Genomic DNA, 25,505 nt, shown 5'->3' on the forward strand with positions numbered 1-25,505 from the left:
AACTGGAAGAGTATATACCTGCAAAAATGTCCTCAACCGTTCATGTTATCGGTAAGGCCTTCAGTCAACAGTAGCTGTTAGTAACTAAGCTTTGGGGGAGTCAAAGGTGAAGCTGCGATTTCTGACTGGGGGCGGGGGTTGGCGACCCTGCCCCTGCATTGCTCGAAGGTCAAGTGTACACTGACACCCAGAGATGCGGTGGGGCTGGTGGTATCAGCCTGGCGTGTGACTCCTTACACCTGTGCATGTCCACATGTACACACGTGTCCACACACAGGTGTGCCTGATACCCCGCCTCGGCAGAAAGGCTTACAAACACGGGCACGCCGACAGCAGCGAGCACACTGTGCAGCTGCATCTTGGTCTCTAAAACCAGCCCAGCCACAAGGAGCCTGGGCCCTCAAAACGGCTGCCTCCAGGGCGGGACAGACACCCGAGCAGCCTGGGTGAACACCCGGGGCCAGGAAGCAGCCACGCAGCAGATTCTTGACAGGGCACGTGGCCAGGCCAGCACAGCTGACCGGACCCCAGGCCAGGCTGCAGCTGGACACCCAGGCAGCCCACTGGGCCGTTCACAGCCCAGCCAGGCCCAGCGGCATCCATGCACAGGGAGCACACGTGGGGGACACACGCAGGGAAGTGGGAGCTTCAGTTGTGGGTGTGGGGGCGCCACGGACCGGCTGCAGCAGGACCCCAGGGGGCGCTGCAGGGGAGGGGCCTCCCTGTCGGTGGGTGCGCAGGCTGTCAGCTTCAGCGCAAAGAGCAGTCCCTGAAGGTGGGGAAGTCCCCCGGCACTTCCTCGGGCACTGAGGCGCTCGGGGTGGAGGCCAGGCTGTCGGCGACTCACTCTGGAGTGCCCAGAGAGTCCATGTCTCTGCACAGGCGTGTAGCATGTGTGTGGATATGCAGAGTGCTCTTACACATGTGAAAAGCACATGCAGTTCTCCGCATCCTCACCAGGGCCTGGTGGGGCTGGACACACGCCAGGAGCTCGGTGGACACAGCTCAGGAAACAGGAAGAGCCAGATTCACTTAAAGCCAGGGACGACTGTCTCCCAGCTGCCGGAGAATCAGTGATAAGGCAACGTACAGTGTCATTCTTATTCTTTCTGAACATGTTTATCTCCTAAGATCTCTTCTGAAACAGAGACGGCGTGCCCATGACCACAGAGGAGGCCCTGCCCTGCAGGGCCAGGCACAGTGGGGGTGCGCCCAGCACATGCTGGCCTTCAGGTTTCCACCGCCCAGGGGCCCTGCCAGGCGCCGAGAGGCCACCGCCTGCTGCCCTGGAGCAGCTCCTCAGGGCGAGGCCCATGGCCTGGACGGTGGGCAGGGTCAGTACCCACCAGTGCCCTCATTACCGCAGGCTGCAGGCAACACGGCCGCGGAGACCCAGGCGCGGCCGGGGATGGGCAGCCGCTGTCCTGTCGGTTCCTGGCTCGCCTGGCGGAAGCTGGCGGGCACCTGCGTCCCTGGGGCCCCACCCCCTCAGGGAGGCCCGCGGACCCGCTCCAGAAGCACAAGCTTGGTCTGCAGGTTCACGTCAAAGGGAGGCAGTCTGCTCAGGTTCACACTCAGCCCGGTGGTGCCCGGGACGCGGGCCAAGACGCGGTGTGTGTCTCGGTAGAGTGCCAGGGGCCCGGGAGCGGCCTCCATGAGCAGGTGCGTGTAGGCCAGCATGCGCTCTGAGCCTGGCTGCAGGTCTTCCGTCTTCTCGTACCTGTGGAGGAGAGCACGCCGTGCTCTGCAGGCCCACGCTGGCCTCTGGCACCCAGCGCCCCCGGGAGCCCGCGCCAAAGGGAGGACGTACCTCCAGGCACTGTTGATCTCCAGGAAGCGGGACACACCCGTCTGGGCAGCGGCCACGTCGATGTGCAGAACGACATCTGTGGAGAGCGGGCCAGCCCTGTCAGCGCCGGGGGCCCGCGCCTCTGGCAAGACCGCCCAGGCCCGGAGCCGTGCACCCACCTGTGCGGGCGGGCACCAGCTGGTGCAGCCTCTGCATCGCCACGCCGCCAGGGTAGTTGAAGTGGGACACGTACAGGCCCGTGGCCGAGTACGCGGCGTTCACCACGAGGTGCCCCAGCACTAGGAGGGACCCCACTCTGTGCAGCCAGGACTTCCTATAACCGTTCAGCCTGGGAGGGAGCAGAGCCGGGGACCGCCATGAAGAGCACAGCCGCCCGCTGCCACGTCCCTACAGGAGCCGTCACCACACAGCGGATGCGACAGACTCGGAAACCTCACCAGGCACCAAGGTCAAGCCCGCGTTAGCCCTTCAAGCGTCCCGAGTCACCCCTTGGGTCAGAGCCTGGCCTCAGGCACGTCCCAAGCTGCCTGGTGCCGGGCAGAGCACGGACATGCGCCCTACAGGCCGGCCACAGGCCCTGCAGACTCAGGCTGGACCCCGCACCGGACCCCGGCCGGGCGCCCAGTTGAGCCTGTCGGTCACCCTGGACACCCTCCCCTTTGCAACCCAGTTCACGGCCCCGGGCAAGCCCGCAAGGCGGCCGGCGGCACTCACACGCGGGCACAGCCCCTGGCAGCCACGACGTTGAGCAGCGGGAAGGTGTAGATGATGAAGCGCAGCTCCTTGTGTGGCAGCAGCGAGTACAGGGCCACGAAGCCCAGAGCGGGCAGCAGCAGCGCCAGGGCCCGCCTGTCCACTGCCCCCAGCGGCACGAAGAGCAGGCTGCAGCCCAGGCCGCGCGGCAGCGCTGAGTAGAAATACCAGAGCAGCGGCGAGGTCTGGGCGTGGGTTAAGGAGGCTGCGGGCACCCCCGTGGCAGCCCGCCCTCCCCTGCCAGCCTGATGGCACCCCGCCCGCAGCACCCAGGAACCCCACAGCTCGGGCCACGGCGTGACCCCTCACACGGGGACAGTGACCCCTCACACAGGGACGGTGACCCCACACACAGGCTGCCACAGCTGCAGATGGCGAGTGGGACTGCCCAGAACCGTCCCTCCATCTTTCACTGTGAAAACAGCCTGTCCCGGGTGGGGGCACACTGGGCACCCACAGCGTTCCCTTCGGGGATGTCTTTTAAAGAGCCCAGAGTAAAACGCTAAATCAGAAGAGTACAAGGACAGAGGAGAAGCTGGGCTAAGATGCTCAGTGATGTCTCCTCAGGGCACAGACTCAGGACCAGGGAGACCTGCCCTGCAGAGGAGGAAGTGCTGGTGCCGGCGCCACAGCAGCCGCAATGCTCCCTGAGGCGCAGGTGCAGCGGACAGCAGTTCCTCGCTCTGCCCCGACGGAAGGATACGCCCCAGTTGGAACTCTTGTTCAGGACGGTGTTGTACCAGAGCACCTTTCCTTCTGGCCACACGAGGTAGCGCCAGAAATAGGAGTCCACGGCCACCGTCAGTCCTGAGAAAGGAAGAGCAGCTCAGGAGAGCGCAGGCCACCCCGGAAGCTGTCACAGGTGGAGGTCCCCCCAGACGCGGCCCCATCAGCAGAGCAGCCAGGAGCCACAGCAGTGTCCCTCGGAGGAGCTAAGGTGTTGGGTCCTCCCCCAAAGCAGCCCCCACACGCAGGTGCCCCCACATCTGCCCAGCCTGGCCGAGGCACAGGAAGAGGGGGCCCTGACGGGGATCCTGTGGAGGGGATCCAGTGGGGGATGCTTGGGCAGCAGAGCCAGAAGACCCGCACTGGGACTCTGTAACCCCATGGGAGGTGCAGGGGATTCTACTTAATGAGGAACAGAGATGAGAAAGCCCCCAACGAAGAGGGCACAGCCCCCTACCGGCCCAGCCCCCGGACCCACTCACCCAAGCAGAGGATCCCGGCCGGCACGGCGCAGCGCAGGGCCCGGGTCAGCGAGAGTTTCCGCCAGCAGAGCGGCAGCAGCAGCGCCAGGCCCAGGAGCAGGCTCAGCTCGGCCCTGAAGACCAGGATGACGAAGGCCGAGAGCCAGATGAAGCGCGCCCACCTCTGCTGCAGCCAGGCCGCCAGGGCCAGCAGCACTGTGGGAGGGCGGGTGTGGCGTCACTCTCTGCTCAAGGGGCACGGGAGCCCTGAGACTGCCCGCCCAGGCTGCATCCGCACCACCCCCACCTCCTGCAGAGCCCACCCAGCCCCTCTGGGGTCCCTGCCCCTCCCAGCCCCGCGGACCAGCTCCTCTTCCTCGTCCACCCAGCCCCTCTGGGGTCCCTGCCCCCTCCCAGCCCCGCGGACCAGCTCCTCCTCCAGGTGCTGCTCTTGGGGAGGCCTCACCCCGCCAGCTTCCCCGAGGCCAAGCCAGAGCCCTGCACAGGGACAGAGCTCGCTCACTTCCTGGCCTCCCTGTCCTGCGTTTCTGAGATACCTGGTGGGCAGCAGCTTTCAACAGACACTTGGATGGACCGCCCCCCACCAGCCTGGGGGACCCGGGCAGGGCAGGCGCACCCACGGGCAGGGCCAGCACATTGGGGAGCGTCCGTGTGCAGTAGAACATCAGGTGGAACTGCGAGGCCGTGACCCAGCAGAAGAGGGCGGCCACCGTGGCCCCGAACTGCCGCCTCACTTCCTTTTGTAGCGTCCAGAGTCCAAGAATCACGCCGAGTCCCACGACGGCCCTGACTGAGCAGAGAGGGTGCGTGTGCCCAGGGGATCCCGTACTAAAAGCGGGCCTGTGTACACAGCACGACGGCACTCAGCTGCGGAGAAGCCCTGCCGTGTGCAGCAGCGGGTGCACCGAGAGGTCATCATGCTAGAGGTCAAGTGCAGGAGAAGGGCGAACGCCACGTGGCGTCACTCGTGTGTGGAATCCCATGTGACACGAAAGCACTGCACGCACAACACTCACACACGAGGCCACACACTTCTGGCTACCAAAGCGGAAGCGGGGAGGGACAGCTCAGGAGTCTGTGATCAACAGACACATGGGCCGTGCGTGACAGACGTCAACAAAGACGCAAAGACGCGCCGTGCAGCACGGGGAGCGACGGCAACAAGGTGTGAGAGCCGTGACGGGAGAGGCGGGGAGAGGCGGCGCGCACGCGAGACTGAGCTCCGGTGCATCCGGCGTGAACGCAGCGCTGTGGATCGGCTCTACTTCAGTAAAAACTGATGTGCAAAATGAAACTAAATACGTTCCATTTAAGGCAGCGGTGTGTTGTTTTTACTGCAACTAGTTAGGGGAATTTGTGCATTTTCTGTCTCACTGGCTAGTAACTGAATCCTTTTGAGCATGGTGGGCCACCTTTGAGTCCTGTGACACTATTTATTTAACAGTAAACACTTCTGAAACTCAAACAAATGGGCTGGGCGTGGGAAGCAGGTGGCCTGGATGCTGGCACCCCAACCCTGGAGCTATTCCGTGCCTGGTGGCGCCGGGCAGGGCTGGGACACTCGGAGGCTGGGCTGGGCAGGGCAGACACATGCGGGCGAGGGCCGGCACCCCAGAGGCCCTGTCACCCGGCTGACACCTCCAGGGTTACACTTACCAGGGACCTGACGCTCAGACATGGCCCCAGCCCCCCAGCCGAGGCTGCCTGGCCCTCCGTGCGAGTGGATGGCCGATCTCTGCTTCCTCATCCGCCCTTTCCCGAGGCACAGCCGCCTGGTCCCAGGAGCTCTCTGACCATGCAAGCCAACCAGCATGAGCTGTGCTGTGGCTGCTCAGGGACAGGGGCCCAGCCCCCGCTGTCACGCAGGCACCGCCTGGGGAGGTGGGCGCTGCCCCCACTGAACTGCCTACCAAGTGGCCAAGACGGCCGGGATTCCAGGAGGTGGCCACTCCCACTGAGGGCCCCTTAACCGGGTGACCGCAGCTGTGTGATGTCGCCGCCGCTCTCCACCCCGCCCCCGAAGGAGCCCTCACCTACGAGCTGAGAGTAGAACTTGGACGTCTCCAACAGCGAGAGTGTGTAGACAGCAGGGCTGGAGAGCACGGCGATCAGCAGCGGCCCAAGGAACGTCCTGGGGACCACGCCGGGGAACTCGAGGTGGTCAAACTGCAGGGAGAGGGCGGGTCAGCTGGGCCCAGGCCGGGGCCCCTCGTCACTCAGGCGAGCTCACCTTCTCCACGTCCGAGCGGTGGTAGAGCAGGTCGTGCGTGGCCTGCAGGTTGAAGCTCTCCTCCACCTTGGTGTAGGGGCAGGCAGCCAGGTGGGCCGCGGCCACCGCCACCAGCAGCCCCAGGAGCTGGCGCTGCCCGCCCAGGCCCGACGGCCTTCTCCCAGCCATTCTGTGCGCCCGCCTCAGGGACCTTCATCCACCGCCAGCACCACAGCTCTTGAGTGTTTTCAAAGGATGGAGACACACGTTCCCAAGCTCGAAAACTCCGCTGGAATCAACACCTGGGAGACACGTGGCGGGAACAGGGCCGCTCTGAAGCGCTGCAGCTTCTGTAACCTGGAAACACATGGACACGGGATACTGAAAAAAAATCACGCTTAAAAACTTTCACGGTTTAACCATCTTCCTCTTTCAGCTGTCTGTGCATACTCGTCCAGGAAGAAGGACCCGAGTTGCAGAGCCCAAGCTGAGTGTGTGGGCAGCTGGGGCCCGGGTCAGCCGGCCCTGGACACAGCAGGACCGAGAAGCTAGGATCTGGCGGGAGAGTCAGGAACATGTTGGGCTCGGCCCCCAGGGCAGTAGCCAGAGCAGACAGGCTGGGGCTGTGAAGCAGGAGGGGGGGGGCACACCTAGAGCGCAGCAGAGCGGCAGCCATGAGAGTGGATTGGGGCAGCGAAGACCTGCGCCCCCAGGACTGTGTGACGGGGCGTGGATTCTGCATCCTGAACTTCGCCCGGGAGCCTCTCCGAGCCCCGGGAAGCACCACGCTGGTCGTGAGCACAAACCGGTGGACGGCAGAAAACAAGCATGTTCTTGGGGGGGGGGGGGAGGCGCAGACAGATGCCTGCACTGCAGGCGCCCACACACCAGGACTCTGGGGGTACCCCGCGGAACGAAGATTCTGAGAAAACCACGGAGCATCCGGGAGGCTCCTACTCACGGAAGACCTACATCTTTCCACTCGGCGAGGGTGGGAAGACAGCAAATTCTTCCTGTTTGTGGCTTGTCTTAAAACACGTTTGCTTTTCTTTGATTAAAACCAGAAGAGCAAGAAGCGAAAGAAGGAAACCACAGTGCCATTTGTTAAAACTGCTTTTTAGTTAGAGGGAGATGTATGAAGTCTCTGCTCTCCTAAGTCAGCAAGTGGGGAATCCACAACTGAATAAAATCTGGAGGAGGAAGAGGAATCCTGTTCCATACGGCGGTGGTGGCGAGGTGGGGGAAATAAGGGAGTCAAGAGGGCTTTAATAATTCAGAATTACCAAATAACGCAGTTCCGAGAGAAGTAACAGAATTTGGTTCCCTTACCAAACTGTAAGGGTGGGATTTTCCTGTTTTCCCACCACTGTAACCTCAGCAAGGAGGGGCCTGTCCATCACGACCCGCGGCTGCATCACCACCTGGTGCTCAGCAGGTGCTCAACAGACGACTTGAAAAACAAATTCATAACCGCTAATAAGTGTGGACGTCATCAGCTTACATTTTCGTTCAGTTCAGTTCAGTCACTCAGTCGTATCCGACTCTTTGCCACCTCGTGAACTGCAGCACGCCAGGCCTCCCCATCCATCACCAACTTCCAGAGCTCACTCAAACTCACATTCATCAAGTCTGTGAGACCACCCAACCATCTCATCCTCTGTCGTCCCCTTCTCCTCCCACCATCAATCTTTCCCAGCATCAGGGTCTTTTCTAGTGAGTCAGTTCGTCACATCAGGTGCCCAAAGTATTGGAGTTTCAGCTTCAGCAACAGTTCTTCCAATGAATATTCAGGACTGATTGATCTCCTTTAAGATGGACTGGTTGGATCTCCTTGCAGTCCAAGGGACTCTCAAGAGTCTTCTCCAGCTCCACAGTTCAAAGCATCAATTGTTTGGCACTCAGCTTTCTTTATAATCCAACTCTCACATCCATACATGACTACTGGAAAAACCATAGCTTTGACTAGACGGACCTTTGTTGGCAACGTAATGTCTCTGCTTTTTAATATGCTATCTAGGTTGGTCACAGCTTTTCTTCCAAGGAGCAAGTGTCTTTTAATTTTATGGTTGCAATCACCATGTGCAGTGATTTTGGAGTCCAAGAAAATAAAGTCTGTCACTGTTTCCATTGTTTCCCCATCTATTTGGCATGAAGTGATGGGACCGGATGCCATGATCTTATTTTTTTCAATGTTGAGTTCTAAACCAGTTTTTTCACTCTCCTCTTTCACTTTCATCAAGAGGCTCTTTAGTTACTGTTTGCTTTCTGCCATAAGGGTGGTGTCATCTGCATATCTGAGGTTACTGATGTTCCTCCCAGCAATCTTGATTCCAGCCTGTGCTTCATCCAGCCTGGCATTTCTCATGATGTACTCTGCATATAAGTTAAATAAGCACGGTGACAATACACAGCCTTGACGTATTCCTTTCCCAATTTGGAACCAGTCTGTTGTTCCATGTCCCGTTCTAACTGTTGCTTCTTGACCTGCATACAGATTTCTCAGGAGGCAGGTCAGGTGGTCTGGTATTCCCATCTCTTTCAGAATTTTCCACAGTTTGTGGTGATCCACACAGTCAAGGTTTTGGCATAGTCAGTAAAGCAGAAGTGGATATTTTTCTGGAACTCTTGCTTTTTCTATGATCCAACACCCAGTTGTGGATGTCACTGGTGATGGAAGTAAAGTCCAATGCTGTAAAGAACAGTATTGCATAGGAACCTGGAATGTTAGGTCCATGAATCAAGGTAAATTGAAAGTGGTCAAACAGGAGATGGCAAGAGTGAACGTCATTTTAGGAATCAGTGAACTGATTCCTGGGAATGGAAATGGGTGGGTTTAACTCAGATGACCATTATATCTACTACTGTGGGCAAGAATCTCTTAAAAGAGATGGAGTAGCCCTCATAGTCAACAAAAGAGTTCTAAATGCAGTACTTGGGTGCAATCTCAAAAAACGACAGAATGATCTCTGTTCGTTTCCAAGGCAGACGTTTCCATTAAAGACACATTAATGCTTTAATTTCCAATGACGCCGAGCAGACCACAGAACATTCATATGCTGCTCTCTGTTCCTCTGAGGTTAAAAAACTGTCAAGAACTAGGAAGCCTGTATGAAGCCGAGTGCTGGGATTAGCTGCACGTGTGCCACTTGGCAGGAGTGGGGCTCACAGCTGTTCCAGGCTCATCCCTGCAGACCCCACTCCACGGCCCTGCCCGCAGCGCACTCCTGACTTCTCAGGGGGCTTCCCCGGTGGCTCAGATGGTAGAGAATCCTCCTGCTATGCAGGAGACCTGGGTTCGATCCCTGCATTGGGAAGATCCCTAGAGAAGGAAATGGCAACCCACTCCAGTTTTCTTACCTGGAGAATCCCATGGACAGAGGAGCCTGGTGGGCTACAGTTCATGGGGTCACAGGAGCTGTGGGGTGAAAGCTACATTACAGCCCTGCTCCAGGCCCTAGGGGCTTCTCCCCCAGACGAGGGTGCTCTCTGCTGATGGACGAGAGCAAAGCAGCTTATTCTGGAAGGCACTAGCAGCACCCTGCATGCCCACCCGGGACCAGGAGGAGACACACAGGGCATGAGCAAGTACACAAACCACAGTGAGCCCCACTGGGCCGAGACCGTGAACAGATGCACCTGCGCTGGCAGAGATCAGGCCAGAGAAAACTGTCTTGTGCTTCTTCCTTCTGGCAGTTCTGTCCTAAAGAGACCAGGTAATGTCCACGTTCCTTCTCCTGACTTAAACCACGGGTTTCGGCGCCAACGGCCTCGGGCACGGGGGGCGGGGAATGCAGACTCCTGGGTCCCCAGACACACTCCTCAGGCCCCAGGTGACGCGGCTGGCCCCAGGTGAGGAGCGTGGCGGTCGTCCCGCGTGCACGCACACGGTGAGGCCCAAGGAGCCCCGCGACGGCGCCAGCCCGAGGTCCCCTCAGCCCGCCCCGAGCCCCAGCCGCGCGCGCTGACCTCGCCAGCCCACTACGCGGTCCCTCGAAGCGCTCGCGCCTGGGCTGCCCGCGGCCGGAAGTCGGGTGGCGGAAACCAAGAGCTTCGGCGACGCCCTTGCCCGAACCTAACATGGCCGCTGAGGCTCTGCCGCCGTCGCGGACGCCCTCGCTGCCCGGAGTAAAGATGGCCGCGCCGGGCGACGCGCGGGAGAGGCGGGCGCAAGGGGCGGGCCCTGGCCTCCACGCCCCCCATTCCCGGCCTCCCGGCGGGACGCTGACCCGGGGCCTTCCTATTGGTAGCCGCTCGTGGCGAGCCCGGATTGGGCCGCACGGGGGCGGGGCGGGCCTAGAAGGCCAGTCGCCGCGCGAGGGCTGGCGTGGGGCGGGGCTCCAGCCGGCTCCGCCGAGTATCCCCGGGAACGGCCGGCGCTTCGGAGCCGGTAGGCGGCCGGAGGCGGTAGTGCTCGGCCGGTTCCCGCTGGACTTCGGCCCGTGTCCGCGCGGCCGCGATCCCGTGGCGCCGTCCGCTTCGGCCCGCCATGCGCCCGCCGGCCCCGGCCGTGCTGGGGCTGCTGCTGCTGCTGCTGCCGCCGACCGGCGAGGCCACCAAGAAGCCGACGCCCTGCAAGCGCTGCCGGGAGCTGGTGGACAAGTTCAACCAGGTGGGCCAGTCACTCCGCGGGGACGGGGGCGGGGGACGGGGTCTCCCCGCCATGGCCCAGAATTACCCCACCGTGGGCCTGCGATCACCCTGCCGTGGACTGGGTCGCCCCCTATGGCCTGTGGTCACTTACTGTGGCCTATGGTCACCCCGCTGTGGCCTGGGTCACCCCATCATGGACTGTATCACCCCACCTGGACTGGGTCACCCCACCTGGACTGGGTCACCCCACCGTGGCCTGGATCAACCCACATGGACTGGGTCACCCCCATGGACTGGATCACCCCATCATGGACGGGGTCCCCACCGTGGACTGGGTCACCCTCATGGACTGGGTCACCCCACCATGGACTGGGTCGTCCCCCATGGACTGATTCACCCCACCATGGACTGTGGTCACCCCCCATGGACCGAGTCACCCCCCAGGGACTGGGTCACCTCACCATAGACTGGGTCACCCCACCATGGACTGGGTCAGCCCCCATGGACTGGCTCACCCCACCATGGACTGTGGTCACCCCACCACAGCCTGGCTCACCCCTCCATGGACAAGTGTGAGGCAGCAGGGCTGACCCTGTGCGGCCCTCTCCACACAGGGAATGGTGGACACGGCAAAGAAGAACTTTGGTGGTGGGAACACGGCTTGGGAGGAGAAGACGCTATCCAAGTATGAATTCAGGTGGGCACCCTACTCTGACTGGCCCAGCACCCTCCTTTGGGGCCTGACGTGTCCCTGGGAGTGTCTGCAGACACAGAGGGTCCCTTGGGCACAGTCACCTGTCCTTGCCTGGGACTGGCGTGTGGGCCTCTGGCCCCTGGCTGTCGCCTCGCCCTCCAAGGGGCAGACACAGGGGTCTTTTCAAAACACAGGTGGGGCTGGCCCCGCCCCCACCCAGAGCTCTAGCCCATTGCCGGGCTTCCCGGGGTGGACCCCACACTTGATGTTCTCCCTGAGGATGAACAGGCCTCCCCGACCACCGCACCCTCTGCGTTTAGCTCTCTGCCTGGCAGTGATGCCTCCCGGCCCCAGCTGGGTGTTTGTCGCGGGTCCGTTCTCACTGAACACCAGCGTGGCTGCGCCCCGGCAGCAGGGGGCCTCCAGGCATCCCTGGACCATGGATGCTGACCCCTGAGGTGCCTCGAGCCCCCTCTCACGGTGCTGCTGGCCCTGTGTTTCAGCGAAGTCCGCCTGCTGGAGATCGTGGAGGGCCTGTGTGAGGCCAGCGACTTCGAGTGCAACCAGCTGCTGGAGGAGCAGGAGGAGCTCCTGGAGGCCTGGTGGCTGCGGCTGTGAGTGCTTGGGGCCCGGTGCCCCCGCGCCTGGGGTTCAAAACGTGCCAGAGACAGCAGGGATTCCACACACCTGATTTCTTCCTCACCCGCATTCCCGTCCTGTTCCACCAAAGTGCAGCGATCCTGACGAGGGAGTTAGCTGGGAGAGTCCGGTGGCCACAGGCCCTCGTTTCCCGGGTCCCACGATGCTCAGAAGTGCCTTACATTCAACTGTGGTTTTGTTTTGAGGAAATCCGCCACGTGAGATTCAGTGGATGCTGTTTACATCCTTAGGAAGAAGAAGCACCCTGACTTATTTGAATGGTTTTGTGTGCAGACACTGAAAGCTTGTTGTTCTCCGGGGACTTACGGGCCAGACTGCCTGGGTATGTCTTTCCTTGGGGACTCTCGAGTGTCCGCGTCGTCCTGTCATGGCTCCAAGGGCGGGGGCTCCCACGGGCCTGGGTGTACTCCCAGCTCATCCCTGGGTTTGTCGTAACGCACGGCCTGGCGCTGCCCACTGAGCGCGAGGAGGCCCACGGCCTCCTGTGCGGGAGGCTGGGGTGTCCAGCCTTCAGGGACCCATGCAGGCATCACTGACACATTCAGGTCGATCACCTGGGCGGAGGGCATGATCTTGGCGCTCAGACCCTGCCCCAGCCCTCCTGCCATCCTGCTGGTGTGTGCCACCTCCTCCTCGGCCCCATGTCCCTGGTGAGGCCGGCGCCCGTGCATCCTGGAGAAGGGGCACCGCGGGCCTGGGTTGCAGAGGGACTTGGAGCTGAGCTGATGGATGGTGGGGTTCCCCGGGGCCCCCTCTGCTCCCAGACGCCCTCTGAGCAGCTCGTGTCCCCAGCGTGCCAGGGCGGGTCTGAGCGGCCCTGCAGCGGGAACGGCCACTGCGTCGGAGACGGCACCCGAGAGGGCGACGGGTCGTGCCAGTGCCACCTGGGCTACCAGGGGCCGCTGTGCACCGACTGCATGGACGGCTACTTCCGCTCGCCGACGAGTGAGACGCACAGCATCTGCTCAGGTACTAGCAGTGCCCGCAGGCTGGGAGTGGGTACTGCGACAGCGGAGTGGGGGGGCTGGGGACAGTCCCATTTCCTGTCCCTGAACAAGCCACGGAGGGAAGCGTGAAGTGATGACCCCCGACAGCCTCCTGGATGGGCAGCATGGCATTGTCAATCCACGACAGCCACACTGGGCCCGGGCGCTGTGGCCTCCTGGAGGCTTGTGCAGCTCTGCTGCCCCAGCGGGAAGCTCGGCACCAGCGGAGGCGGGCTGGTTGTCCCTGCGGTGCTCGGGGCCGGGTCCATCGGCGCACCTCCGGGGGGCCGGTGCTGTGGCCAAGAATGGGACAGCAGAGGCCCTGCAGTGTGGCCCCCGGGTCTCCGTGAGGAAAGTACGCCACCTCGGTTACCCTGATGTGGGAAGGGCGGCCCCCACCAGGGTCTCTGAAGGCGCCCTGGCCATCATCCTGGGCTCCTCCTTGAGTCCCAGATGTGCCTGTGGGGTCACAGATGAGCCTTCTCAGCTGGCTGGACACACCAACCCTTGCAGCTGGGGAGGCCCACGCCCCGCTCGTGAGGCTGCATCAGCCCAGGCTGGTGTCTTGCGACATGTAAATCCAGGGAGCAGGCCATGGGAGACGTGTGTTTCCTCCTTGGCTGTCACTGCCCAGGGGAGGACTGGGGCGGGCGCCGGCAGTCAGGTCTGGGGGCCACGCTGCTCCCTCGGGCCTGCCCGGAGTGAGGTCAGCCACCCCGGTTCCCACCCGAGACCCACCCCGGGCCCTGTAGGACCGCTCGTGTTGGCGGGCAGCATGCACACCAAGGCGGGTCTGGGCTCCAGGCTTACGAGCAGCTCCTCTGAGTCCTCGTTTGCGAGAATTTTATCACCACTGGGCGTGAAAATCCCCGTGTGTTGTGTTTTCTCATTAAGTCCAGTGTTGTGAGTTACACGAGTATATTTTTCTGTTATTGAGTCAGTCTTGCCTCTGTGGGATTTTTGCTTGTTTTCACCCTAACAAATGTCAGTTCCTAAGCCCCAGACAACTTTTGCATTGAGTTTGCTCCTGAGACGCGCCTGCCTCTGCCTTGCAGCCTGTGACGAGGCGTGTAAGACGTGCGTGGGCCCCACCAACAGGGACTGCGGCCAGTGCGAAGTGGGCTGGGTGCGCCAGGACGACGCCTGCGTGGGTGAGGCTGGCGGGCGGCCCTCCCCTCCGTGCCCCCACCCCGAACCCCCCGCCCTCCGCAGGCTCTGCCGGCCCAGCCACCCCTAGGACACGCCACACTCTGCCTGCTGCGGATGTGCGGGGGGAGACTGACGTCCCTGGTCGTGCTTTAAGGGGTCACAGGTGGAGGCTGGCTTCGCAGGCGGCCACTTGGAACCCACTGCAGCCTCGACCCCGGGCTGGGAGGGTGGCCGCAGCCTTGCTGTCTGTGGCCTTGGGGGTCCTGTTGGCTCAGGAGGGGAGCCTGACCCAGGCCCAGTCACGTCCCCTTGGGCACTGCAGGGCTGGCAAGGCGACGCTGCCGGGAGGTGGCGGCCTCTGAGTGCAGTGACGGCGCAGTCCCGTGCTCGGGAGGCCCCTGACCAGGGCCTGGCCTCCCACCACCTGCCGCCCACCCTCAGGCCTTGCTTGGACTGCAGCCCCGTCCGCAGCGTCTCAGGGCCTGGGGGGGTGTGCTGCGCTGCCCGGCTGCTCCTGGGGGGTCCTGTGATGCCCAGGGCTGCTCCTTGGGGGCGTTGGGGGTCCCTGCGCTGCCCGGCTGCTCCTGGGGGGTCCTGCCCCGGGCTTGGTTTCAGCCTCACGGCTGGCAGGCCTCCTGCCTCAGGTCCCAGACTGAGTGGGGTGTGCTGCCCTCCACGGCCCTGAGGAGGGACTCATGCTCAGCTGCTGCGCTGTGCCCGCTGCGCACAGAGGCCGTCCACGCGTCCCCAGGCGAGGGGCTCTTGGCTGCTGGGGTCGGGTCAGGGCCACCCCTCAGCGGTGCTGTTGTTTCCAGACGTGGATGAGTGTGCGGCGGAGCCGCCACCCTGTGAGGACACGCAGTACTGCGAGAACGTCAACGGCTCCTTCGTGTGCGAGGGTGAGTGCCGCCCGCTGCCCTGGCCTCCCCCCGCCCCGGTCTGTCCTGCCCCTGTCCGTGCCCCCGCCCGCCCTGGCCTCCCGTCCTGCCAGCTCCCCAGGCGCTTGTAGTTTGTCTGCGTGGCCCCTGCCCGCGCTGCCTGCTTAAAAAGCTTAAGGTGGCAGCACGAGCGCCGGCCGCTTCCGACCGTCAGAACTTCAGGGGAAGGGGGCAGCGCCTGCTGGCAGGACGGCCCTGGGGTCGGCGCGGCGCTGACCGGACGCGGTGCCTTGTCCCCTGTTCGATTCTCCCTCAACGACACCGTGCCCGCGTGTGTCCATCGCGTTTCTCTGCGTCGTGTCCATAGGAGCGTGCTGATGCCTGGTCTTCAGCAGCCCACGTGGTTGAATATTTCAGCCGTGCGTGTTCTCCAGTTAGACTTGGAGAGCCCTTTAGGTGGGGCTTTTCACGCTGCTCCTCACATTCCCTGCATCAGCCTCCGAGCTGGGCCGCCCGCCCCAGAGGCGGTGCCCCTTCCTCGCCCAGCAGCGGTCCATGTGGCTCACAGCCCCGCGGCGTCCTGTCTCATGCTCCACGGACACGCGGCACGGGGGTCCACCCCTCACAGGATGGGGACACCGGCTCTCCCGGCCACAGGCCCTCCTCCGCCCTGTGCGCGGCTCCTGCAGGACAAGGCTTTCATGGCATCACCCTCTCCCCTCGTTGCAGAATGTGACCCTACCTGCATGGGCTGCACGGGGAAGGGCCCCGCCCAGTGTCGAGAGTGCATTGCCGGCTACAGCAAGGAGAGCGGCCAGTGTGAAGGTCAGCGGCTGCACCTGCTCCACCGGGGCCTTCCCGGGGCCACGTGCCGGTGTGGGTGGGGCCCCGGGGAGGCACGCAGCTCCTGCCCTCACACCTCTGCCTGTCCCCTCCCCAAACGACCGCCCGGTGCTTCTGCTGAGCCCCTCCCTCCTTTGTCCAATGCACGTCCCGTCTCCGCCTCTGTGCACGAGTGAACCCCCCCCGCCCCCGCGAACCCCTCGACCCCTGCTGGGCCTGTCTGCCCAGCGAGGTCACCTGTGCAGTGGAGCGTTCTCATTTAGACATCGATGAGTGCTCGCTGGCAGAGAAGCCCTGCCTGAGGGACAACGAGAACTGCTACAACACGCCTGGGAGCTTCGTCTGCGTCTGCCCCGACGGCTTCGAGGAGGCCGAGGACACCTGTGTGCAGACCAGGCCGGCGGGGGCTGGTGAGTGACACCTCGGCCACCTCTGCTCGTGCCCCCGGTCCCGAGTCAGGAAGTCCACGCATGTGGCCCTGGGCTGGCGGGGGGCGGCGGGGGGAGCACCACAGCCCTGGCGGCTTCAACCCCAGAGCCCTGCAGGCGGGACGTCTGAGCTCCAGTGTTGGGGACTGCCTCCCCTGAAGCCAGTCGGGAGCATCCTTCCCGCCTTTCCCAGCTCTGGGGGGGTCACTCCTGGCGTTCCTGGGTGGGCAGCCGCGTCCCTCCAGCCTCTGCCTCTGTGATCTCACAGCCTTCTCCCTGGAGTCTGTGTCCACAGTTTCCTCTGCTGGTGGGGGCTCAGGGCCCGCCCCAGTGACCTCAGTCGCCGGCAGGGACCCTATTTCCAAGCAAGGTCACGTCCACGGGTGTCCCATGGGGGTGCAGTTCTTCCAAGACGGTCCCAGACGCATCCTGAGGGATGTGTGACATCCATGGGACGGTGGCTGGGCCTCCAGGAGGAGCTGAGGCCCCGGCAGGACCATGGGGGGCCCGGGGGCAGCAGAGAGCAAGGCCAGGAGGGGCTGCGGCTGCTCCGCTCAGCCCCGTGTGCCAGGGCTCACGACGTGCTGGGCAGGGCCCCCATGGCTGCAGGCAGGCCGTCCACTAGCCGCCACGGCTCCAGCGGGGCCCTTGTGCCAGGATTTTACCCAGTGACCTCTGTTTTCTGACAGAAGCCACAGAGGCAAGTCCGACGCAGCCCCCCTCCCGGGAAGATTTATGACAAGCACGGCGTTGGCCACACCGCCCCTAACTTATTCAGACTGCTGTCCCGACGGTCCGGTGCCGGCCGCTGGCTCCAGGGCACTCCTTCCTGGAACAGCCGGTGCTCACTGGGCCTTTCAAAACCTGTGTTTCTTGGTTGTTCTTAAACAGATTTGTATATTTTGATACTGTTCTTTATAATAAAATTGGCCACTGAAGGTAATTAGGCAGAGAACAGGTGTGGGTTTGTCTTGTTAAAAACATGTGGACGCTCTCGGATGGAGTTTGCCCAGTCCTGGAGCCCCAGGCCTGCAGGCCCCCCAGTGGTTCCTGTTGCTCACCCCAAAGGCTTGCGAGCACCAGCGGAATGTTGATCAGGGGGTTCGGGGTGTAGTGTAGTGTAGTGTGAGTGTAGTTAGGGACCCTGTGGGAAGAAGTCAGAGGGGAACTCCCAGGGCCGGGTCCTCATGTAGGAAGGAGGCACCCTGCACCCCCAGGCCTGGCTGGTGCTCCGCAGCCCACGCAGCGGTGAGACCACAGCTGCCCGCGGGGTCTCCCTCCCCCAGGCCCAGCCTGTGCTCCGCAGTCTGCACAGCGGTGAGACCACGGCCGCCCACGGGGTCTCCCTCCCCCAGGCCCCCGGCCCACGCAGCGCTGAGACCACGGCCGCCCGCGGGGTCTCCCTCCCCCAGGCCCCCGGCCCACGCAGCGCTGAGACCACGGCCGCCCACGGGGTCTCCTTCCCCCAGGCCCCCGGTGCCCCCGCCCCCGGCCTCACTCCCACCTGTCACCCTCTCCCTCAGTCCTGGCCCCAAGGACGGTCCCTGTGGCCCTGGCTGCCCATGGGCACTCAGCCCCAGCTGGGCACTCGCCTGGGTGCTGGAGTAGCCTGCATCAGGACTCTACCCCAGGGCGCCCTGCTGGAGAGGGACACAGCACCAAGGCCACCCGTGGGGCCCTGCAGCTGGCTCCACCGGCTCCCCCAGCTCCTGTCAGGCGGAGCCTCCAGTCCCAGGCCCAGGGCAGGTTCCCCGAGTCCTTGGGGTGAGCAGGAGTCCAGTGGGCTGGGCGAGGCCAGCACCAGACCCACGGTGGGGGCAAAACCGGGGGCCACATGGTCCTCTTGGAGATGGATACGTGACGCAGGCCGAGGGACTGAGCACAAAAGTGGGGTGACGGCCGTGCAGGTGGGCAGCACACGGCGGGGCAGAGATGGGGGGACACAGCCTGCATTGTGAGGTTCCAGGAGGGCCCCATGGGGGGACGGGCCAAACCTGAGAGCTGGGCGTGGGGCCTGGGCACTGAGAGAGGTGCTGGCGGGTTGGTGGGGGTAGGCCCTGGCCTGGAGCGCTGCGGTGGTGGGGGGCGGTGGGCAGGGGAGGAGAGGGAGGGCAAGGCCCCAGCCTAGGGCGCTGTGAGGAGGAGGCAATCCAAAGGCTTCCCGAGGGAAGAGAAGCCTCCTTGCCAGCTGTGGGCCGGCAGGTCTACAGGGTGGACAGTCCCTGCACAGCACAGGGCCCAGGCCTGGGTGCCAAAGCCTCCCCCTGGAGCTGCATGAGCCGAGCAGGGAGCCGCCCCGCGTCCAGCTGGAGCCCAATGGTTCCTGTCCTCACTGTGAGGGATGGCGCGCACAACCCTAGCGGCCCGACCACCCCCCCACAGCGGGGTCAGCTGGGCGACTGCATTGCCCCCTCCCGCAGGGGGCACCAGCTGGTATCCTGAGGGGACTGGTCACCCAGCAGTAGGAGGTGGACCCTGGCTGGGGGCCCCCACAGCTTTGGACTCAAAAGCTGCACCCCAGCCTGAGCCCCACAGCTGGCTCGCCTGTGACCACTGTGCTGGCCCGTGGGGCCTGGGGGTCCTCTCCCCATCCCCTCCCTGCCTTCCTGCGGTGCCACACACACCCCCCCAGACCACCTCCTGGATGCTAATGGGCCCGGGTAGCCTGGGGAGGGACGAGGCCAACTGGGCGCCTCCCTGCTGGCAGCAGCTGTGGCCACAGCCCAGGGGACCCATCAGTCCTCACCTGTCTGCTCTGGGACACCCAGTCAGGCCCCCAGCCCTTCACTGCGCCTGCCCCACTAGGGCAGAGCACGCCAGGCAGACCTGGCTCCTCCATTGTGCCTGGCGTGGTCCCAGCCCAGGGCCTCCACATTGCTGTCTCTCGTGCTGGGAACATGGGGGTCTGCTCCCCCATCTGCTTGGGTCTCTGCTCAGGTTGGGGGTCCGGGGGCCCTGTGGCTCCTTGCCCTGTCAGCCCCTCACTGGAGCTGGGTCACCCCAGGGCCCGGGCCCCCTGAGGGCGGCCTCAGCCCCTTCCCGAAGCCCCACACGCCCCAGGGCGGGTCTCTGCACCCAGCAGGGCTTCTTGCCCCCACCCGACCCCACAGGCTGAGGTCTGGAGTCAATGGTGGACACCCTGTCTCAGTTTTTCCATCTGTAAATGGGAGGACGTCCCAGCTGAGCGTGCTGGGCCAGGCAAGTGGGGGTCTCCCGCCTGGCCAGTGGTTCGGGGTCAACAGGCGACCAGGGAGGGAAGGTGGACGCTCCCCGAGCAGGGCCTCCTCGGAACAGGCCGGGAGCTCAGGGTGCCCGCGCTGCCCGCACGCAAGCTGTGAGGACGTCGGCACTGGGGGGCCGAACGGTGCTGGCCTCCCAGAGGGCCTGGCTCCGCCGGTCACCGGGGCGGCCTGGCGGTGGCTCCTGCCGGAACCCTGTGGCCGCTGCTCCCGTGAGGCCGGGGGACAGTCGGGCCGGGCCGGTGGATCAGCCCCTGCGCCTGGGGCCGAGGGGCGGGCGTGGCCAGCAGGGGGCGCTGCGGGACCACCTCCAGAGCAGTCTGCCTGGGCCGCCGGGTGGGGGCCGCCCTGGGCGGAGTCTGGGGACAGGCTGTCCTCACGCTGAGGCCTCGGGGGTCCCGAGAGCCCCGGGCGCGGCCATCGGGGTGACCCATCCAGTGAAGGACTGTGCCTCCTATGGCCTGGTACTGCCCCAGGACAGGCTGACAGGGCAGGGAGCCACAGCGCCCCCAGACCCCATCAGAGACCCCGCCTCCTCCTCCTCAGGGCCACAGCGGGCAGCGCCCCCTCCCTGCCTCTGAGCCGGACAACCTGCCCTCCGTCCAGTCAGGCTCAAGGACCCGGGGGCATGTTCGCTTGCCCGCTGGGCCCTGCAGGAGGCCGGGAGCCTCGGGGGAGCCATGATCAGGCTCTGTGGGCCGGATCTCAGACCCCTGGGGCTGCGCCCACCAACCTCTGGGCCGTAGCCCGGGCAAGTCCCTGGGGTCCCCGCACCACACGCAGTCCTGGGCTGCCTCCCTCCCAGGCGGCCTTCAGCAGGCCAGCACGCGCCACATGGGCAGATGCTTCTGGAAGCATGCAGCCACGGTCCCGGCCACCCGCCCTGGCTTTGCTGCAAAGTGTGTCCTTCTATCTGATGGGTCTGCACGGGGGCAGCACGTGGACTGTTTGGAGACACTTCTCACAGAGGTGAGGGAGCTCCTGGCTCGAGTGGGTAGAGACCGGCGATGCTGCTCGACACCCCCAGGGGTCCAGGACACCCCACATGTCGGCTCCGGGGGAGCCATGGCTGGGTACCCCTCTCCCCAGCGGAGCCACAGCCTGCAGACGGCCCCTTCCTGCCCTCAAGGTCCCCCGGAGGACCTCCCCTTCCCCCCGCTCAGGGCCCCCTGAACTCAGGGCAGGGACACCACACCCTCCTGCTCCGTGCCCTGTCCATCTGGGGGCTGACTGGCCCTGGGTCCTGAGCGAGGGAGTGAACTTCGCTCAGTCGTGTCCGACTCTTGATGACCCCATGGACTGTAGCCCACCAGGCTCCTCTGTGCATGGAATTCTCCAGGCCAGAATACAGGAGTGGGTAGCCTTTCCCTTCTCCAGGGGATCTTCCCAACCCAGGTCTCCTGCATTGTGGGCGGATTTTTTCCCAGCGGAGCCACAGCGGAAGCCCCTGGGTCCTGAAGCAGAGCCTAAGCCGGACGTGCAGCTCAGCGCCCGCAGGCCCAGGCCTGTGCATCCCCCTTCCTTTGTGGTGGCGCGCTCCTTGCTTCGGGGGGCCTGACCCTGCACCTGCATAGGGCCTGTCTCTGCCTAGAGTGCATGCGTCCTGCAAAGGCCATGGTGCGCTCCGCACTCTCTGGTCACCTGGCCTGGTCAGCACAGGGCTGCTGATGTGGGGGGGTGGCTGGTCCAGGTGACTGTGGGCTGGAGAGACCTGGTACCCTGAGGGGCCGCGTGTTCGCTCCCGGTGACCTACACTGCTTCTGACCACCCTTCCGATGGGGCTGCAGGAGAGCGTGCCCCACCCCTGGCCACTGCACACCTGTGGCTGTAGACGCGGACTTGAGCGAATTGAGTGAAAACACGACGTCTGGCCAAGGCGGGCCTTTTGCAGCTGTCCACACCCTGGGATCCATCCCTGCCTTTTCCATAGTCAGATTGGCAGCATTAAGTAGAGACCTGGTGGGACCACCACCCTGAATATTCTGGGCTTCAAATGCTCCACCAATCACCCCTGGGTGTTGCGTTTGACTTGCAATCTTGGGTGGGGGCACTTGCAGAGGCTTCCCCTGGGCTTGTCCGTAACGGTGGCCAAGGCAGTGATGTTCCTGGCCACTAAGTCTGTCTGCTCCTGTCTATTCTGGGCCTGGGATATGCCCACGGGGTCCACGTGCAGACCGTGGCTGAAAGCCCGCTTGTTTCTGGGCTCCCGTGAGCCCCCCACTCAACAGAGGAGCCACGAGGATGCTCTGGGCCTCCAGGACCCGCTGTGACTGTGGCCGGTGGTCCTCAGATGCATGGTGTCTCTCCTCCCTGCCACACTCAGCTGGGGGTCCCGGGGAGGTCCCCGGGGACCCGCCTGCTGTTAGGTGGGCCCTGGGTCTGAAGCCTCAGGTCTGGGAACCAGGCGAGGGGTCATGGCCTTTCACAGGGCCCTGGGCACGCATCCTTGGTTTCTCCTGCCAGGCCAGTCCCGGGAACACTGGGTTCTGTTAACTACAACCTCAGGTGCTTCAGGCCTTGGCCTGGCTCCAGCCCTGGCGCTCCTGAGAGCTGCACACACTTGCCCCACAGCCAGGCGCCCTCACTCCCTCACCACTGGTCCTGGGACGGCCTCTCCACCGGCAGCAGGGTGGTGGGAGCCCCGGCAGACCTGCCGCAGCTCCATGCCCACGTTGGCCCCAGCCTTTCAGCCCCGGCCACATATCAGCTCTGCCAGCCTCTTCCTGGCCCCCAGCGCTATGACTGCGTGCCTACTGGGGGTGCACTCTGGGCCTGGGGAAAGGCACTGCTGTCCGGGGGCTCCCCTCGCCTGTCTGGGACCTGCTGCTGGGCCCTGAGGCTCTGCTGGAGGCCAGCATGTCCCCTCCAGGTGACGTCACCACTTGGGCCCAGGAGGGAGGTGGGCAGGTCCCGACGGCAGGGCTCACATCTTCAAGGGGTGCCCGGTGGAGGCGTGGCCGGGGTGGGGGCCTTGCGGGTCACCGAGGGCCCACTCCCTCGACAGGTGCCTGGCTGGGGGCTCTGCCCTCCTGGGAGTTGGCCCCTCCTCCGCCACCGTCTTTTTCCAGAGCGCCAGCCCACGACACCCCCGCCCTGCACTCTAGATGGTCGGGCCCGCGCAGCTACGCAGCCCCTCCAGGGCACCAGCGATCGCTGAGAACAGACGGCGCCCCGCGGCGGCGGGGGGCGGGCCTTCTAGCACCGCCCCTCCGGCCCGGCCCCGCCCCTCCGAGTTGGTTCCCAGAGGAGCCGCGGGTCCTCAGCTGACCCCCAGGGAGGGTGAGTCAGATGGCTCTTGAGAGGTGTCCAAGCTGCGGCGAGGGCGCTGGGCCCCGAACCTCTCTGGACTCTGCCTGGGGAAGGAGCATGGCGGTGGCCAGGTGACCTCTGGCCGAAGTCAGGGCTCTAGGGGCGCAGGGCCAAGTCCAAGCAGCCTGGTGCAGGCCGTTCGTTCCTTCCCAACCCGGAGCGCCAGGCCCCGAACCCTGGCACCAGCTCGGATCTTGCACGCCCGTTCTCCCCTGTGGGGGCTCACGGTGGAAGGGGGCGCCCCTCCCCCACCCTGCGGGCCCTGAGAGGTGCTCTGGCCCAGGGCTGCCCTCTGTGGGTGACCCTCCCTCACTGTCCCCCGCTGGGGGCGCTGCCTCGGGGCTGCCTCGGGGCCTCCTCAGCCACCAATGGGCTCACAAATCTGCCTCCCCAGACCGGGCCCCGGGGGTCCTGCCGCGCTCTCCTGACCTCTGCTTTTCAGCCCCGCCCGTGGGTGCCTGGCTGTGCAGACAGGCAGGCCTGGGAGGGGCTGGGGCTCTGGGCCGCCACGTGGGACAGGATGGCTGTGAAGTGGGATGACCCGAGTCAGGACGCGGTAGTGCCGTCACCCTCAGCATGTCCACCGCCGGCCTGACGGGCCTGGGGAGGGGGCACCGGGGCAGCGCGGGGGCGGGCAGAGATGGCATAGAAGGCCTCGGCCTGGGGGCCGCCCTGGGGGCAGTTGCTGGGTTCTGGGGTTGGGCGGGACCAGCCTTGGGCCTCTGTGGGTCAGCCTGGCTTTCGGGCCACAAGCCCCCTCCTAGCCCAGGGTCCTCAAAGCCTTCCCTGTGGCTGGGATCATCCCGGACGTCAGGCCGGCTGGCGCCGCACCGCCAGAGGGTCAGCCCCGCCTGACTGGACGCCCCCCTCTTCAGAGACCCCTCCTCCCAGCTGTACGCAGAAAAGCCCTTCCAGAGAGACGTTTCCAAGTGACATCATCGGGGCTGGCCCGGGCCACTCGCACCGGCCACGCTCCGTCCAGCCTGGCCATCCTGGCAGCTGAGCCACCGAACGGCGTCAGCAGCAGGGTCTTTCTGCACCCACATCCCTGCAGCCAAGGGGCGTCGGGGGTCTGCTCCAAGGCAGGGCTCCGCGGAGGGAGGCCCTGCGTCCAGGCCTGTCCCCGAAAATGAACGGGGGACGGCGGGAAAAGTTATCTGACCCCTTGCCCCATTCTCCCCTGAAGGCCCAGAGGGCTCCCAGCCGGGTCCACAGCAGCGCCCCCCAGGCCGCAGGCTCCCTGGACGCAGTCCGCCGGCCCCGCCCTCCGAGGGCCGGCCAGTGGGCCGCAGTGTCTGGGCCCGCGACGGGGACGCGTGGGAGCCCCTAGAAGGTGCCAGCTCCCCGCCGCGCCCCCCACCCTCGCCCAGCCCCGCCGCCGGGACGGTTGACCGCGGCCCCCAGAGTTCCCCCTCGCGGAGCAAGAGGGCCGGCGGGGCGGGGAAGGGCTCGGTCCGCCGGGAAGGGGGCGGCGGTGCCGGGAAGGGGGCGGCGCCGGAAGCGTCCGCCAGGCTCCCCAGCCGGAGGGGCCGCGGGGCGGGGCCGCGGGGCCTCCAGTCCGGGGCGGGGCGGCCGGGAAGGCGCGCGTCCGGCCCGCCCCCTCCCCCCTTCCCTCCCCTCCTCCTCCTCCCCCTCCTCCCCTCTCCTACCCCCTGCTCTTCCCCCTCCTCCCCTCCCCTCTCCTCCCCGCGGCCCCCGCCTTCCCGGAGCGCCGGGCTGCGCCGATGACGCCGGGTTTCGGGGCGGCGCGTGCGCGCTGGGCCGCGACCTTCTCGGAACGCGCTCGGCGCCAGGTGGCCGCGGGCGGGGCGCTCGCGCTGCTCTTGACGTCACGGGGGTTCCCGCAGGAAACGGTCCGCGCGGGGAGGGCGGGGGCGGGAGACGCCAGGTCGGGGGGCGGCAGAGCCCCGGTCCGCCGGGCGCTGAGGTCTGCGCCCCGGGTCTTGCGTGTCCTCAGCGCCGGGGCCCGCACAGCTCTTCTTTCGCGCGGGGAGCAGAGGCTCCGCGGCTCCGACGGGCCCTCGTGGGACTTGTGACCGGGATCAAGGAGCCCCCATCCCGGGGGGCTGGAGAGCGGAGGCCCCCCTTCACCCTGCGCCCTCCGTGGGCTCAGGTCCGACTCGTTCCCGGAGCTGAGGCTCCCTGTGTGGTTTCAGACAGCAGCCCCGGAGCGTGACCCTCGGTCCCAGGGAGCCGGGGGTGACCGCCCCCCGTCCATGTACTCTGCCTCCTGCAGGCAGAGTCACCCTTCAGGGTCGGCTGGGGCCCTGTCACACCCTCTCCCGGCCTCGGACTAGAAGTGAGGTGATGCCCGAGCGCACAGCACGCCCCCCGCCCCCCAGCCCACCTCCGCCCTCTCCTTGCTGCCCCCTGACCCCAGGTGCGAAGGCCGATCTGAGCACCCCACCTCCATCTGGGGTCCCTCCCATCTCACAGCCCCCCGCCATCTGCACGGGTCTCCTTAGGGTGAAGGGTGGGAGAGGGGCGGGAACACCAGCCTGGGACCCCCACCGCTGCCGCAGGTGAGCTGCCCGGGGCTCAGCTGTGGCCGGGAGAACAGTGGCCCTTGTCCGGCAGGCGGGGTGGGGGCTGGGGTACCAGCCCCGGGTGTCTCGGGCAGAGAGTGGCACCCGCCCCCACCCCACCGAGGCATATTGTCCATTCACCCTCCACCCTCACTATTAATAGCTCCTCTCGCAGTGGAGCTGCTATAAATAACCCCCAGCCCCTCACACAAGGCCCTTCAGGC

At 65.0% G+C, this 25,505-nt stretch overlaps 2 protein-coding genes across 4 annotated transcripts; one reads left to right on the forward strand and one right to left on the reverse strand.

Annotated features, from left to right (window-relative positions):
* Window positions 1–1,097: 1,097 nt before the first annotated feature.
* Window positions 1,098–10,035, reverse strand: ALG12 (ALG12 alpha-1,6-mannosyltransferase). 3 transcript variants are annotated; one of them, XM_061418912.1, is made up of 10 exons: window positions 9,947–10,035; window positions 6,002–6,337; window positions 5,805–5,937; window positions 4,388–4,561; window positions 3,772–3,966; window positions 3,267–3,370; window positions 2,525–2,748; window positions 1,969–2,138; window positions 1,811–1,886; window positions 1,098–1,720 (listed from the first exon to the last, which is right to left on the reverse strand). In XM_061418912.1, the coding sequence occupies exons 2-10, from the start codon at window positions 6,167–6,169 to the stop codon at window positions 1,489–1,491; spliced, it is 1,476 nt and encodes a 491-aa protein (XP_061274896.1). In that variant the 5' UTR covers window positions 6,170–6,337; window positions 9,947–10,035; the 3' UTR covers window positions 1,098–1,488. The 3 variants fall into 3 exon arrangements, with proteins under 3 accessions (XP_061274896.1, XP_061274897.1, XP_061274898.1); XM_061418913.1 differs by lacking the exon at window positions 9,947–10,035 and adding an exon at window positions 9,338–9,607; XM_061418914.1 differs by lacking the exon at window positions 4,388–4,561.
* A 284-nt stretch (window positions 10,036–10,319) lies between these two features.
* On the forward strand, window positions 10,320–17,163 carry CRELD2 (cysteine rich with EGF like domains 2). The gene is made up of 10 exons (XM_061418915.1): window positions 10,320–10,589; window positions 11,185–11,267; window positions 11,768–11,878; window positions 12,155–12,246; window positions 12,717–12,893; window positions 13,966–14,061; window positions 14,875–14,958; window positions 15,667–15,762; window positions 16,044–16,190; window positions 16,898–17,163. The coding sequence occupies exons 1-10, from the start codon at window positions 10,467–10,469 to the stop codon at window positions 16,945–16,947; spliced, it is 1,059 nt and encodes a 352-aa protein (XP_061274899.1). The 5' UTR covers window positions 10,320–10,466; the 3' UTR covers window positions 16,948–17,163.
* Window positions 17,164–25,505: the final 8,342 nt, after the last annotated feature.

Source organism: Bos javanicus, chromosome 5, assembly GCF_032452875.1.
Source record: "Bos javanicus breed banteng chromosome 5, ARS-OSU_banteng_1.0, whole genome shotgun sequence".
NCBI classification, from domain to species: domain Eukaryota; kingdom Metazoa; phylum Chordata; class Mammalia; order Artiodactyla; family Bovidae; genus Bos; species Bos javanicus.